This window comes from Carassius carassius, chromosome 14 (assembly GCF_963082965.1).
Source record: "Carassius carassius chromosome 14, fCarCar2.1, whole genome shotgun sequence".
Taxonomy (NCBI): Eukaryota; Metazoa; Chordata; class Actinopteri; order Cypriniformes; family Cyprinidae; genus Carassius; species Carassius carassius.
Window position 1 is genome coordinate 31,680,273 of NC_081768.1, and position 16,871 is coordinate 31,697,143.

The 16,871-nt window shown below is 37.9% G+C and overlaps 1 protein-coding gene across 1 annotated transcript; it reads right to left on the reverse strand.

The window, feature by feature from the left end:
- Positions 1 to 9,219: 9,219 nt before the first annotated feature.
- LOC132157617 (trace amine-associated receptor 13c-like) lies at positions 9,220 to 10,221 on the reverse strand. The gene has a single exon (XM_059566965.1). The coding sequence runs from the start codon at positions 10,219 to 10,221 to the stop codon at positions 9,220 to 9,222; it is 1,002 nt and encodes a 333-aa protein (XP_059422948.1).
- Between the last annotated feature and the right edge of the window lie 6,650 nt (positions 10,222 to 16,871).

Sequence of the window (16,871 nt, forward strand, 5' to 3'; positions counted from 1 at the left end):
GAGGCACAAGTAGAGGAGCGGGTAGTGCTGGGTGAAGTGATGGTGCTGGGAGGCAGTGAGGAATGGATCCGTAGATGAGGGGTTTTGACGCTGGAGGAAGAGGGTGTACCACACACACACACACAATGAAAACTGGGAGCTTCTGGAGATCGCTGGAGAGAGGTAAGTAGAGATAAATTTAGTCCTTAGAGTTAGCAAACAGGTAAGACTTTGTTGCGAACGAGGCTGGACGCTGACTGAGTGCGTGTGTGTGGTATTTGTAGTGCTGAGGTGATTGCAGGTGGATGAGGATCAGGTGGGAGTGATTAGTATTCAGGTGAGGGAGTGCGCTGTGATTGGTAGGAGGTGGAACCTAGCGTTTCTGTAACACATATAGCTTAAATGTAAATTGTGCTATTTGTTACAAGTATTGTAGAACCATCACTTATACCACAGAAGACTGTTTTGTAAGTAATCTTCCTGATTTCTCTCAATTCCTCAGCATATCCAATAGCTCAGAAAAATTAGATGAAAGAAACTATGGACTGCCTCTATTCTAGCATTCTAGATACATTTGCTTCTTTACACTTAAGGAAGATTAAGGTAAAATAGTCCGACACTGTGGTATAATGAGCACACTCACACCCTCAAAAGAGCAGCCTGGAAAATGCAGCACAGCTGTAAGAAAAAACAAAACTAGAGGTATTTCGTATTGCATGGCAGGAAGGTATCCTATCCTGCAGAAAAGCATTAAAAATGGCTAGATCTGATTATATTTCATCTCTTTTAGAAGAAAACAAACATAACCCCAGATATTTATTCAATACAGTGGCTAAATTAATGAAAAATAAAGCATCAACAGGCATTGACATTTCCTAACAGCACAACAGTAATCAAGATCGATCGATACTATTCCAGATAAAATTGTAACCATGCAACCATCAGCTACAGTATTGCATCAGAAAGTGCACTATAGATACCCTGAGGAACAATTCCACTCATTCTGTACTATAGGAGAGGAAGAATTGGATAAACTTGTTAAATCATCTAAACCAACAACATCTATGTTAGACACTATTCCATACTGTATAAGCTCATAAAAGGGCTGCTTCCAAAAGACATAGATCCTCTACTGATTCTTATTAATTCGTCATTGTCATTAGGACCACCTGTCAAAAGTCTGTCAGTAATGCAAAATCTCAATACTTGATTGCCATGAATGTAAACAGGCCAAAAGTTATTTTTTAAACTATAAAATCAGATCTTAATCCAACCACTTAATCAGCCCCTGATTGCAATCTCGAGACCTGTGTAGAATTCTTAGGTTTCTTGGTGCAGAAAGTACAAGATATCAGATCTCACTTCTCTCCTCCTGACATTTCACTAGTTTTAAATCAGTGACTCATTTCTAAGATGAAATTTACATATTGTCAATCCGATGTACTGCCTGGCTGTTTTCTTGTGCTGGACACTATTAGCCCTGCCCTTTTAACTATTATAAACAGTTCTTTGACTAGTGGGGTCTTTTAAACATGCTTCTGTACAGCCCCTGTTAAAAAGATCTCACTTTGATCCATCTGTTCATAGTAACTACCGGTCGATTCCTAAAATCCCATTTATTTCTAAGATTTAAGAGAAAGCAGTGCTTTCACAATTTAATTCTTACCTGGATGCTTTTAACATTCTGGATAAGTTCCAATCTGGTTTTAGAGAACTTCACAATACAGAGTGGGCCTTGCTTAAAGTTATGAACTATCTTTTGTATAACCTTCTTTATATTCTGATGCCATTCTGATACTGTTAGATTTGAGTGCAGCCTTTGACACTATTTACCATGACATCCTCTTGAATCGACTCAAATGTGTAGTAGAGGTACAAGGCATGGCATTACAGTGGTTCAACTCTTATTTAAAGGGTAGGACTTTTTCAGTAAATATTGGGTTGTTCACCTCACCTTCTGCGCCCATCCCTTATGGTGTTCCTCGGGGTTCTATTCTTGGCCCTTTATTGTTCTCACTCAACATGCTTCCCATAGGCTCCATTGTACAGAAATATAATATTAACTACCATTCCTATGCTGATGACCTCCAACTTTATCTTCCAATCAAACCTGAAAATGATATTATTTTGCTATTGGTCCTGTATTGTTGGTTTGTGTCTCTGTCTCAGTCAGTCATGTCCCATGTTTGATGTTCCCTTGAGGAGCGTCTGGAAGCCCCTTATGATGCCCCTATGCTATCTTGTTAACTTGTACTCCTGTGTATAAATAGCCATTGCATTTCACTTTTGTTTTGTCAGTTGAATGCTATTATGCCATTGTCTGCCCATGTTTTGGTTCTCTGTTTGCCAGTGTTTCCTGTTTGTTCAAGTAGATCACACCTGCACTTAGATCCACAACTCAGCCTCTTTCCTTGAACCTCCACATATTACAGAACAGTCGAGACTGGCGTCCAGTGTGGCGTATCCACCTCTGACAACTGCAAGGCCTTCACCGGCTGCTACGGTGGTCATCTACTCCACAGTGGGGATCTTTGCTCACATCTCTTCTGCTGTGGTGTTCATCTGCTCTACCCTGGTGCTCTTCAGTGCTGCCTGCTCCACCCTGGTGATTTTCTGCTCCTCCTTACACTTCAACTCTGCCCTGGCCTCCTGCTTTGCTTGCTGCACCTGGACCTCCAGCTCTGCCTGCTCTACCCTGATCACTTGCACCACTTCAGTCTCCATGCCCTTTTCCACTCCATGGCCTTGGCCCACCATCCCTCCCCCCGTTCCACCGGCGCTCTACCTCCCCGCTGGACTTTTTGTTTTCTGTTTTCTGTTTCGGAGCACCTGGGATCCGCTCCTTAGGTGGGGGGCTGTGTTACATGTTCTCTGTGCCATGTCTGGTCTTTTGTTGAAGTATTTCCTGTGCCTTGTTTGTAGTCCATTTGTGTATTTGTTGCCTATGATTAGGGTTCCTCAGGTGTTTCTTATTTACCACGAACCCTTGTTATCTTGTTCCACTGTGTATAAATGGCCCTTGCGTTTCCCTTGTGGTTTGTCAACTGTTGCATATTATTATGCCATTGTCTGCCCGTGTTTTGGTTCTTTTTCCCAGTGTTTTCTGTTGTTTGTTCAATTAATCTTTTTATTAAACCACCTGCACTTAGATCCACAGCTCCAACTGTTTCCTTCAGCCTCCACATATTACAGTTACTGTATGAGACAGTCGTTAAGAGCTATTTTAAATTTTCTTCCCCATCCACTAGAAAGAGAGGAAATTTAACAGCATTCATACTGTAATTTAACAATATTATATTTACAAAATATTAAGCTACACTTGAAAGAAGTGTACAATTATTTTTAAAATTATATATACACAGTGTATATTTTTTTACACTTGCACCATAAGATATTTTTTCATGTGGAATATATGATGTGTAATAATATCTTGCTGTACTTGTGTTGTGTTCAAAACTAACGAAGCAGCACAGATTTGCCCAGGAGCTCACATTTTTGACCCTGAGACGTGTATAAATATTATTATGCTCCATTCAGGAGGCAGTTTCTGTATGCCTTTATGGTTTGTTTAACTTGGTAACTTATGTAAGTAGTGCTCAAACATGAAGAACTAGAAAATTTAAAGCCATTATTTTAAGATATTTAGTCAAAAATATAATATATAATTATTTCCATGATGAAAGAGAAAATATAGTGTTAAAACAATATTGTTTTTTTTATTTTTTATAATGTGTTGGTGCAGTAAATATTCTCTGAGTTTATCTTCTATCATTAAAAACTTTAATAAAAAACTGTATTTTAATCAGCTAGGCACAGAAGTTTTGGGTCAGGTGCTGATGGAAGCACCTGGAGATTTGGTTTAGTGTTCATAATGGTTATAGTGTGCTCCGTTATATTACTAAATAAACCATATATATATGATACTATTGTATTTTAACATACAATAAGTGTATTAAATATGAATACCATTATTTTATAGTAAACCTAAAAAACAATTATTAAATAGTCACGATTTTCAGTTGGTGTGCCCTGGTTGTCCACCAGAGGGCACTCCATCCCATACCATTGCCACTCTGTCATTTACTTTATTCCCCACAATCTTTGCAAAGACTTATAAGCACTCATTGCATGAGTCTTTTATCCTGGTTCTTGATATTCTGTCTGTTATTCTGGATTTCTATGCCTCAGCCTCGATCTCTGTCATTGTTTGGACTGCTTATTGTGTTTGACCTCTTGCCTGGATTTGATTGTATATTACCCTTTCAGTAAATACTGCGTTTGGATTCTCAGCCATCCTGTCCCTAAGTTTGAGACAACAATCCTATGATATATATATATATATATATATAAATTTTTTGTAAGCTACTTTATATGAATTAACAACATTTTCAAACCTATAATCAGAAAGCTTTTATTTTGGTGGGTTGCTGGTAAGTAAGTATATGCGCTGCTGGTTTTAGCTCTGCACAGTGAAGCCATTGCCGTAGCCAGGCTTTGAAAATTAGTGAGGTCCACTGGGTTTCTATAATAACCCTCTTATTACAGAAGTGTGCTATAATAACCCCTATCAATACAACTAATTACACCAACACTTGTAGAAATGTAGATGTTTTGGGGGGGATGCTAATTTTTAATTCAAAACCTATTTATTGCATCAAAGTTTGTTAATACTATATTTATGGGGTGGATAATTTTATCAGCTGTTTATTATTCATGCAAACATACATATTGCCCACTAAACATGTTATTTTCGGATAGTCAAGATTACAAAAGACAATACCTGTCAGTCAGTTCCAGTGGTGCAGAATGTAAAGTGTGTGTCATACATGTTTTGACGTGATTGACCTTTTGGTGAAATTTTTTCTCCCTTTTAAAATTACATCAGAAAAGCATTTATTTTCAATGAAAATTAAGTAAGTAATCAAAAAGTTAAGGGTAGGTGTATGGAGCGCTTTATTGTCCCAATAAGGTGGCATCCATTAAAATAGACTCAATAAGCTATTACTGCATACTGGTTTATAATGTACTACAATAATGAGGTGCAAATAATTGCTACAATTTGCAGTAAGTAGTCCAAATAGCAGAATATCCTGCTCTTTTAACATATAAATAGAATCTATAGATATTTGCACTTAGTACATATCATATCACAAAAAAATGCTGCTATTTGTACTTAGTGTAAACAGCCACTGCATTTTTTGATAATTGCCAGACTAATGCCGGCGATGCAGTGTTGCCAGATGCTGCTATTAAAATAAGCAAAAACCTATAAATAAAATAAACTGAAATTATTTCAAATATAAAGATAAAGTTGACCCTAAACCACAACTTCCTACTTTATTAACTTTCTTAAGTGTTAAATTTAGTAGAAAAACATTATTCATGCGGGAAGAACCAATTTTATTTTCGAACATAACAAATTTCCGGACCTCGGTGACCTCATAGCTAGCTACGGCCATGAGTGAAGCACATTAGTCAATTAAATGTCACAGTTTTTTGTTTTGATCTGAATCCCATTTTTATGCATTAAGTTTAAATTGAATTCTTATACAGTATTACAATTAAAATGATCTAAAAAGGCATAGCTGTAAGTTGTTAATTGTACATTAATATTTATATGTTTTGTAGTTATCAAGAGAAGTGTCATCGTTGAAGGAATGGCAGATGTTACTCAGACACTGGTGAACACAGAGCAGTGCTTTGAGTCCAAGACAGTAGACATCATCTTTATTATACTTTTCTGGCTGGACTAGCAAGGAGCATTAGAGCCAATGAGAAAGTAAAAATTAAAGTAAAATGTCTGCATTGGCTGTTTCACCATGTTATTTTCTACAGTAACTGCAGAGAATAATAACTGTAGAGACCTGATCAACAGCAAGCTTTGGATCTACTGAATATGTAACTTTCAAGCATTTTATTGCAGTGTTCAGTGTTATATTTCTGCATAGTGATGACTAGTGAAAATCTATGTTTTGTCATTTACGTTTTACCAAACCTCTGACTTTTGTTTTTCTGCAGAACTCAAAAAAGATACTTTAAAGAATGCTGGTAATCAAACCCAACAAGTTTGTCAGGTATGGACCATATGAAGGGAACTAAATGATTTTCATTTTTTTGGGTAAACTCTCTTTAATTAGCAGGCTACACACTAAATATTAATCATGCTGGGCACAGCCACTTATTGTGCTGTCATTGCAGTTAAAAAGTACTCATTGTTTCACTCAAAAATGATCCATGGTAATAGTTCTAAATGGTTAGATAAAATAAAATATTTAAAAAAATTGTCTCTTTACAATAAGGTATCATTATATATGTTGAAATTAACATTAAATAACAATGAGGAATACATTTGTTACAATTTGCATTATTTTTTGATATTGTTAAAAAACAGCAAGTGTTCTTTGTTAGTTCATGTTAGCTCTGATCCATTAAATATAGTCAACAGGCACAACTTTTGTTCTTAACAATGTATTATTAAATGTTGAAATTAACTAGGTTAATATATTAACTACAGTTAATTAAGGTTAATGTTAAGTATTAGTAATGTTAGTTCATGTTGGGTAAGTAACTAATGTTAACAAATTAAACCTTATTGTAAATTGTAAAGTGTCAGAATTGTAGAGTTCTGTAACACTTATATTGTTTATAAGTGTTACATTTTAGTTTCCAAGTATAAATAAATGCAAAGGTAATTTTGCTAAATGTTATGTTTTATATATATACTTTCTGTATAGCTTGTGATTTTTCTCGTCTTTTTTTTTTTGTCTGTAATTGCATTGTTTTGTAAATAAATTGTTGTGTTAAAAAATGTTCTCATGCAAACTTAATCAAGTAAGTTCTTTACTTTTAAAATGCATTCATTATAATGTTTCTATAACATTCACATAAACCAAGAAAAAACTTTCCTAACACATAAAAAAAAGTAATTCAGTAATGACGTTTTTGTAACGTTTTCAGAATGGTAGGATTGAATGTTCTTGTAACGTTCGCAGAAACTCCACAAAAAAAATTCTTTATATAATAAAAAAACTTGCAGTTTTCAACATGTACAAAACATTCCGAAATAATGTTTTCATAACTGAATGGAAATGTTAGCAAAACATTCTGACACATCATTTTTGTTAGCTGCGACAGATCTCACACTACCTGAATTCAAAGTAAATCCTAGATGTAGACCTTCTGTTTTTCAGAAACTCCCAAACACAGTGAGTGTGTCTGTTCCACATGGGCACATGGGTAGTGGCCCAAATGGTGATGGAGGATTCATCCCTTCCCCCTTGGAGTTTCTTTGAAGCTCAAATAGAAGACCAGAATCTGCATGTTCTAGAAATTGCTTCTGTATATGTGTGTGTGTCACAAAAGTTTAAATAGGATCAGTTGGCCACATCTAGAAAAGGAAATGGATTTCTAATTCCTAAATCCTAAAGTTTTTTCTCTAACCAGCAGATGGCAGTTTTCTGTCCCTAATACCTAGGGCCAACACCCTACAGATTTTAGCTCCAATCAGCTCCAGTTGCCTGCCTGGAAATTTCTAGTAAACAGGCTTGTCTGAGAAGATATGCACAGACCCAGTCAATGGTTATCACCACAATGCTTGGCAGAAATGTGATGTCATGTTATGTTGTATAACTTATTATGATGTCATGCTGACCAAAAATTTACTATATATATATATATATATATATATATATATAGAGAGAGAGAGAGAGAGAGAGAGAGAGAGAGAGAGAGAGTAGACGTGTCTTCCCTGGCAACTTCCTCCAGCACATCCTCAGGGATCCCAATATATTCCCGGGCTAAATGAGGGATGGAATGTCCTGGGTCTGCCCTGGGATCTCTTCTCAGTTTGACTTGCCTGTAACACCTCAATTGGAAAGCATTTAGGAGCAATCATAAACAGATGCCACCTCAACTGGCTCCTTTCAATGCAGAGGAGCAGTGGAAATGCATTTAGTCTCACTGGAATGTCTGAGCTTCACACCACTTGTATCACCGATCTTATTCTTTCAATCCTTAAATAGATCTTATAACCATAGGTTATGACTGGTAAATTAAAAGCTTTGCTCTGCAGTAGAAGCATTGAAGTATCTGCTATGCACGACAGTGAAGATCCCTATCAGTTGGACAGAGGACTATGAGATGTATTTAATAGATCTAAAGATAAAGATCTGCTCCAGTAGAGTCCTACAGAATCCAGTTACTAGAAACAGAAAATGTCTGATTCATGTCTCCGTTCTCATCTCCTCCTCGGACTGCAATGATAATCAAGAAGTTGTTGCAAAGTAATCAATGTGAACATTTTGCAAACAAATAAATAAAGCACAAGTTCACTCTTAATGCCAAATATGCAAAAAAAAAAAAAATCAGCTCTGTTAATGATACTTGACACATTCAGTTATGTTTAAGCCTACATGCATGACCAATATGTTTAAATAAAAACTAAACAAAAAAGCAGAATAGTTTGAATTAATGGATTTTACCGTGAGCCATTTATCATTAGTTGTATTTTTTTTTTTAAGATATACTTAATTTTTTTCTTACAAATGGATTGTTGCATTGCAAATCATTTTAATTCTATGAACACTAATGCCCACTTGGAAATTAGTCTTGGATCCTTGACATGATCATGGGCAGCAACACAAAGTTGATTCTGGGATAATTTGATCTAACATTTACTTAATTTTTTTACAGTCTTTACACAATGTGTATAAGGGAAGAACTTTGTAGGCCTTAATTTAAACATCTGGACATCACTGGACTTAATGCACTAATTTTAAAAGGAAATTATGTTATAATGATTATCACTCTTGCCATACATCAATCATGTACGCTCATTTTGTGCAGTTTGTCTCCGAATTGTGTAACTGTAACTGCAGAATGCACATAGTCTTGCATTAAATTGGATTTCTTTAAATGAAACTAAATATCTTAGAAACAACAACTTTAATGTCACAAATGTTATTTTTTTTTCTTTTATCATCTTTCTTGCAAAGCAGTATCCAGAATTATTTTGCAGTGCTTTCATGTTCATTTTCATTGTAATTCACAAATATAAATGCTCACAGTATACATGTAAGACACCATATTAAAAATTTGAAATCAAATAAAAAGTAAATACATAAAGTAAAAACAAGCTTTTACTACATGACTTGGTGTCATTTAATGTTCAGTAGAGTTGCTCAAAATAAGAATGCTACTCCATTTTGAGGCAGATTATCTTATTTGCATGTGAGTGTGTGATCATTTCTCTTCTGGAAACAGACTGAAATACTCTGATGAAGGTTCCAATATCTTCAATGTCAAAATGTATTTTGCTGACACTCTAAACCACCGATAAAACATTGCATAGATAAGTGGATTCATTAATGAATTCATGCATACAATCCATTGCATTATATTAATTATAAGAGCATCATTTTCATCATGACCAAAAGAAAGAGTAACTAAATAGTATGGTGCCCAGCAAAGTAGATAAACCAGTACTACAATTCCTAAGGTTCTTGCAGCCTTTTTTTCCAACCTGGCCTTTTTGTCTGTGGCTGAATTTAATTGCTTAGCTTGATTACTTGCTACAAAACAGATTTTCACATATAAAGAAAAAATTACACAACAAGGTGCCACTAAACAAACAAAGGAATCTAATATTAGATAATCCATCTTAAGATAAAGTATACATTCTCCAATACATGAGTGGTTTCTTTCTGGATAGATTAAGGACTCGTATAAAATATAAAATGAATATATGAAGGAGAATAACCAGTTTACAATAATAGAAACAATAACTCTGTTGTTATTGACCTTCAGGGGATATCGCAAAGGGTCGTTTACAGCAATGAACCGATCCACAGATATAATAACCAAATTACCAAGAGATGCTGTAACAACCACATACAGAATAAGAGGAAATATTGAACAAAACATTTCTCCAAAGTACCAGCATGGCTCAATGAGTTTCATTCCTTGCACTGGCATGAGAATCAGTCCTGCGATAAGATCAGCCACGGCCAGAGAGAGGATCAGCACATTGGTCGGAGTGTGGAGCTGCTTGAAGTGTGAGATGGAGACAATCACTAACAAGTTCAGAAACACGGTAAACACTGATGTTACAGAAACAAAAATGTACACAACAATGTACTCCACTTCTGGTCTGATACTTTTGGTACAGGACAAATTTTTGTCTGGAAAGCAGTATTGGAATGTTAGATTTTCTGTGTTTGTCACTCCCCAATTGGATATCTCCATAATGGATATACCTTGAAGAGTAGACTCTGTCTGAAGATGCTTGCCACTGATATGACTCAGTTTTATACTTTTGGAAACTCAGTGACCACCTCACTTACCATGAGGTTTGAATATTCAGCTATCAACCCACCCTCTAATTTAATATTTATAGTCCTAAATGTAGATATTCATAGACATATCAGACCTTATCTGATCTATATTCCAGGAATTTTTTTGTTTTTTTGTTTTATTGTTTTATTGGTCAGATGGCCCAATTTTTTGTGATTGGTCTACCGCATACAGCATGTCGTAAATGATACTCCTATTTCAATAGCTCTGTACTTTGAATGAAAATATAGACTATTCATATTTAAACAGCTATTATTTTGTGAATTACTTTGTGAAACCACGTTGAACTCCCTGAGATTAGAGAATTAGTCATCAGTAAAATTACATGTTTGTATGTGGGGTCAAGTTGTTCGCAACCAGCCAACTTAGAACATAGGCGGAAATATGCAAATGTGTTCATGCAAGTGGGATTCTTATTATTAATTGCTCGCTTAGGCTGTAGAGAGCCAATTATTTTTGGAGACAGTAACTTTATTTATCTTGCACTTTCAGCTTTACAACTTTGCTGATTGTCTAAAATCACATACAGCTACATTACACACTGCATGAAAGGTAATATTGTAAACATTTTGTAAACTGCAATATGCAAAAATTTGTAATTTGCTAATCCTCTTAAACCTTTATTTAATTGACAAAAGTACAATGAAATAGTTCCATTGTTTTCACTGGTAAACTTAATTGTATTTTGTAAAAAAAAAAAAAATGGCTGAAACATACTCCAAAAAAGTTGGGACAGAGGCATGATCAACACTATTTCAGTGGTGCAATGTTTCAAAGTTATAATACTTTATTACAGTACTTAAGTATTTTTTGAGAGTATCTGTACTTTATTTTTTATATTTCAGCCAACTTTTACATTTAATTTACAGCGATATCATCGACTTGATTGCACAGATATTATTTAAACTGAACTGGGCCGGGTGATGACAACATCACTGAACTACCTTTTTGCATTATTGACACACTTTTTTCCTATTTAATGCTGTACAGTTGTTTTGACACAATCTGTATGTGTGGCAGGAAGCGGTCAGGTGTTCCTGAATGTTACCAAAAAGAGAAGATAAATCCTATAGTCGACACCACCCAGAATACACAGGGACATAACAGTTCTAAGAAAAGGGACACAGGTTTGGTGCCAAAGGCAGGGTGAGCATAAAGATAGATACAAAACGAAATCACTTTATTAACATACAATTAATAAAAACCATACAGCACTTCACACAAGGTCTCTATACATCACAAGTCTTTGCTAGTAACATGCAAAACAATATCAATACAATAAGATAAGGAAATAAAGAGGGAGGTGGCCAGCGAAGACCCTCAGATTTTTACACTCATAATATACATGACACACACACACTTTTGTGAAAAATCAAGTAATTTAGGACGTAATTTAGATATATTTTTGAGATGGAAAAATGCAGTTTTACAAATGCTAGAAATGTGGCTTTCTAAGGAAAGATTGCTATCAAATAGCACACCTAGGTTCCTAACTGATTATGAAGAATTGACAGAGCAGCCATCAAGTCTTAGACAGTGTTCTATTTTAATACATGCAGAGTTTTTAGGTCCTATAATTAACACCTCTGTTTTTTTTTTTCAGAATTTAGCAATAAGAAATTACTTCATCCACTTCATTACTTCACTTCCTTACTCATCCAGATTTTTATACCGACTATGCATTCCATTAGTTTTTCAAATTGGTGTGTTTCACTGGGCCGCAAAGAAATGTAGAGCTGAGTATCATCAGCATAACAGTGAAAGCTAACACCATGTTTCCTGATGATATCTCCCAAGGGTAACATGTAAAGCGTTAAGAGTAGCGGCCCTAGTACTGAGCCTTGAGGTACTCCATACTGAACTTGTGATCGATATGATACCTCTTCATTCACTGCTACGAATTGATGGCGGCCATATAAGTACGATTTAAACCATGCTAATGCACTTCCATTATTAGAATCCATTTGCAGAAGTTTATTAAGGAAAGATCTTACAGGAAGACGCTTGTTAAGCCAGGTAAACTGGCAATACTTCGCAGTGAAGGAACATGCTGACTCATGTTAAAAATTAGTAAATGTCTTAAACAGGAAATGAATGTAGAAGCAGAGGGAGTGGCGAACAGTCAGTACTCAGGTGAGGGCTCCCTCTGCTGGCATGGCGTTACAGAGTCCCCCGAACAGAATCCTCCTTGACGCGGACGTCCCCGTTGACGTGGTGCTGGTCGATCGTGTCTGGCTCGATGAAAGTCTTCCGTGACAGAAGGATCCAGAATGTCGCTGGCGGCTGAACCCCTCTCCTTCTAGAGTCTAATAATTCGTTGACCTTATAGGCTGGCGCTCCATCAATGTCCAGTGGCGGTGGTGGTCCTTGAGTCTCATGATTGGGGTCAGCATCCGGGTGGACCGGTTTAAGCAGCGAAACATGGAAGGAGGGAGAGATACGGTAGTTAGCAGGAAGCTCTAATTGGTAAGTGACCTCATTTATTCTTCGTAGAATCTTGAATGGACCAACATACCTTGGGCTGAGCTTCCTGTTGGTAGCCGCAACTTGAGGTCCCATGTAGAGAGCCAGACCCACTGTCCTGGTTGGTAGGGAGGGTGTGGCTTACGTCGCTTGTTGACCTGGAGTTCTTTTACTCTGACAGCTCATTGATGGCGGACATGAGCACTGTCCAACACCCTCTCACTACGTCGAATCCAGTCATCCACAGCGGGGACTGATGAGGGTTCGCCAGACAACGGGAACATAGGGGGTTGATATCCAAGGACGCACTGGAAAGGAGTCAGACCTGTTGACGAGTCAGTGAGTTCTGTGCATATTCTGCCCATGGGAGGAATTCTGACCATCTATGTTGTTCTCTGCTGCAATAACATCGTAAGTATCTGCCAAGTTCTTGGTTTAATCATTCCACCTGACCATTAGCTTGTGGGTGATAACCTGAAGTGAGACTGACATTGATATCAAGTTGCTTGCAGAATGCTCTCCAGATTTGGGACGTGAACTGGGTGCCTCTGTCACTGACAATATCTTCCAGGATGCCATAGTTCCTGAAGACATGGTGGAACATTGCTTGTGCAGTTTCCATGGCTGTGTGGAACCCTTTCAAGGGGATCAACCAGCATGACTTGGAGAATCAATCTATGATGACTAGGATTGCGGTAAAACCATTGGACAGAGGTAAGTCAGTAACAAAGTCTATTGAGAGATGAGACCAGGGGCATTGTGGAATGGGCAGAGGTTGAAGGAGTCTGGATGGTAACTCCTTGGGGGTCTTGGATTGGGCACAGACCTGACAGGCTTTTACGTAATCCGTGACATCTTTTGACATGGAAGGCCACCAGAATGATTTGCGTATCAGGTGAAGAGTGCGGGAGATTTCAGGATGGCCAGAGCTGACAAAGGTGTGGACCCATTGAATTACCCTTTGACGTAGACTTTGTGGAACCTAATGTGTGTTGGGGGGCAGTTGATAGGAGCTGGTTCTTGGAGCTGTTCACGCTGTATCTCTTCCATAATATCCCAGGTAATTGGGGCAATGATTACAGATGGGGGGATGATGCATTCTGGGGTATGATTGTCGATGGGAAGATCATATTGCCCAGAGAGAGCATCTGCTTTGCTGTTTTTACTGCCTGGACGATAAGTCACTGTGAACTGGAATCTGGTGAAGAAGAGAGACCATTGTGCTTGGCATGGATTGAGTCTCTCGGTACCTTTGATGTACTCTAAATTATTGTGGTCAGTGATCACCTGAAAAGAATAGACTGCTCCTTCGAGCCAGTGTCTCCATTGTTCTAAAGGCTTTCATGAATAGTAGTCCCTTATTCCCGACGTCATAGTTTCTTTCCGCTGCTGAAAGTTTTCTAGAGAAGAATGCACAGGGATACATTTTACCAGATTGGCCATGGGATTGGGAGAGCACGGCTCTGATTCCTGAGTCTGAAGCGTCTACCTCCACGATGAACGGAAGATTGGGGATGTTTAAGAATGGGGGCTGTGGTAAATCTCACTTTCAGACTTTTAAACTCTTGAATTGCCTCTTCATTTCATTTGAGTTTTGACAGTTTTCCTTTTAGTAGTGATGTCAGAGGGGAAGCAACCATACTATAGTTCCTAATAAATCGCTTGTAAAAAATTAGCAAACCCCAAGAACCTTTGCAACTCCTTGATAGTGGATGTTTGTGGCCATTCCGTGACAGCCTTGACCTTGGCTTCGTCCATCTTGACACCCTGATGACTAATGTGATAACCGAGGAATGATGTCTGCTTGACGTGAAACTCACATTTCTCTGCCTTGACATAGAGTTGATTCTTCAGGAGCCGAGTGAGTACGGTCTTGACGTGGTTAATATGTTCAACAAATCTCGGAAGATCTTATTAATAAAGGATTGGAAGACAGCTGTCGAATTGGCAAGTCCATACGGCATGACCTGATACTTATAGTGCTCTCTAGTTGTGAGGAAGGCTGTCTTCCATTCGTCGCCATCCTTAATTCTAATTAAGTTGTATGCACTCCTTAGATCGAGTTTGGTGTATATCTTTGCTTCACGTAGCTGTTCTAGGGCTGAAGGAACCAGTGGCAGGGGGTTGCGGAATTTTACAGTGACATTGTTCAATCCTCTATAATCAATACAGGGCCTAAGTCCTCCGTCCTTTTTCTCCACAAAGAAAAACCCTGCAGCAGGTGGGGATGTAGAGGGTCGAATGAATCCAGAACTCAGGGCCTCTTCTATATAATCGTCTATGGCTTGGGTTTCAGTTAGGGATAATGGGTATATATGACTCTTGGGAGGCATGGCATTGGGGAGTAATTCAATACTACATAGATTTACTAAAGACCTCTGCCAGGTCATCATAACATGAGGGATTAGTGACTGCCTTTGTACTGCCATGAATTTCAATACTAGTGATATAACTTGGTTGGGGAACTGAAGAGAAACAGTGACTTTCACAAATGGCAGACCACTTGGTCAACTCACCCTGATGCCAGGATATGACTGGGTCGTGAACGGCCAGCCATGGAAATCCTAGGATGACTTTGTGCTTAGGGGAGTTAATGACGTAGAGGAATATGGACTCTTGGTGAAATTATCCCACTTGTAGTGTGTCTTCGTTTGATGAATTATTCCAGTTCCGAATGCAGTGTCGTTGATGGCTTTAATCTTAATGGGTGGGTTACATGGTTGGACGGGTAAGTTGTATTTCCTGACGATATCTTCATGAATGAGACATTGCTGTTAACGATAAGGACAGTTCTTCAGTTTTCACGGTAACGGGAAGTTTGAAGGACTGAATACTAGGTAACGAGAAGTGTTCCATATTTACCATAATGGGACTCTGGGCTTTGTGTGGGCATCTCTGACAGCGATGGCCTGGTTCACCGCAGTAAAAACAGAGATGAAGTTGGAGTTCCCTTGCTTGTTCATTCTCGGAGAGCTTGGTAAAGTTTGCGTGCATGGGTTCTACAATGAGCGTGGCGGTATTGGTAGGTATGGCTTGAGTAATCTTTGGGGTAACAAGTGTTATCGCACTCACATACTCTACCTTCTTTCGAGGAGTTTGTCTCATTAAATTATCCATCTTGATTGCAAGCGTGACAAAGTCGGTAAATGATACTTTTTTCTCCTTTACAAACAAATTCTGCCTGTAGGTCAGTGTTGAGGCTTCTCTGGAACACAGCATTTAGAGAAACATCATTCCAACCACTCTGAGCAGTGAGTGTGCAAAACAAGATGGCATAGTCGGCAGCTGTTCAGTTACTTTGGGACATTTGTTGAGTTGATATATTCTTGCCCCCTGCGGGATATTCAAATACTTCTTTAAGTTTTTGTAAGAAGTAGTCAAACGATCGTCTAAATTGCATGTCAGTGTCCCAAACGGCTGCAGCCCAGTCGATCGCCTTCCCAGACAACAATGACATCATGACAGCAAATCTCTTATCGTCAGAATTAAACTTGTCTTCCTGGTTGTTGAAATAAATCTTCAATTGTCAAACAAAGCCTTTACATCGATCAGCAGAACAATCAAACTTATCAGGTAGTGCAAAACTAACCGCTCTAAATCTTCTGATTTTGATAAATCTTCAATTGTCGAACAAAGCCTTTACATCGATCAGCAGAACAATCAAACTTATCAGGTAGTGCAAAACTAACCGCTCTAGGCAACGAGCAGGCTGAGGCAGTATTAGAAGCCATTTGCATAAGTTTATTAAGGAAAGATCTTACACACCGAGTCGTGAAACCAGGCAGGAATTCAGTACCATAATGGCAGTCCGATCTTTCAACATGCACAGGGGAAATCCAAAAGGCAGAGACGAGTAGACAGGCAAATAGGTCAAAGACAAACATCAGTCCAATCAGGCAATAAATCCAATGGGGCAATCCAAAAGGCAAGAACATGAAAACAGGCAGAATCAAACACAAACAGGCAGTCAGAATAATCACAAGGAAGACGCTTTGTAAGGCAGATAAACTGGCAATACTTCGCAGTGAGGGAACATGCTGACTCATGTTAAATATTCTTAAACAGGAAATGAATGTAGA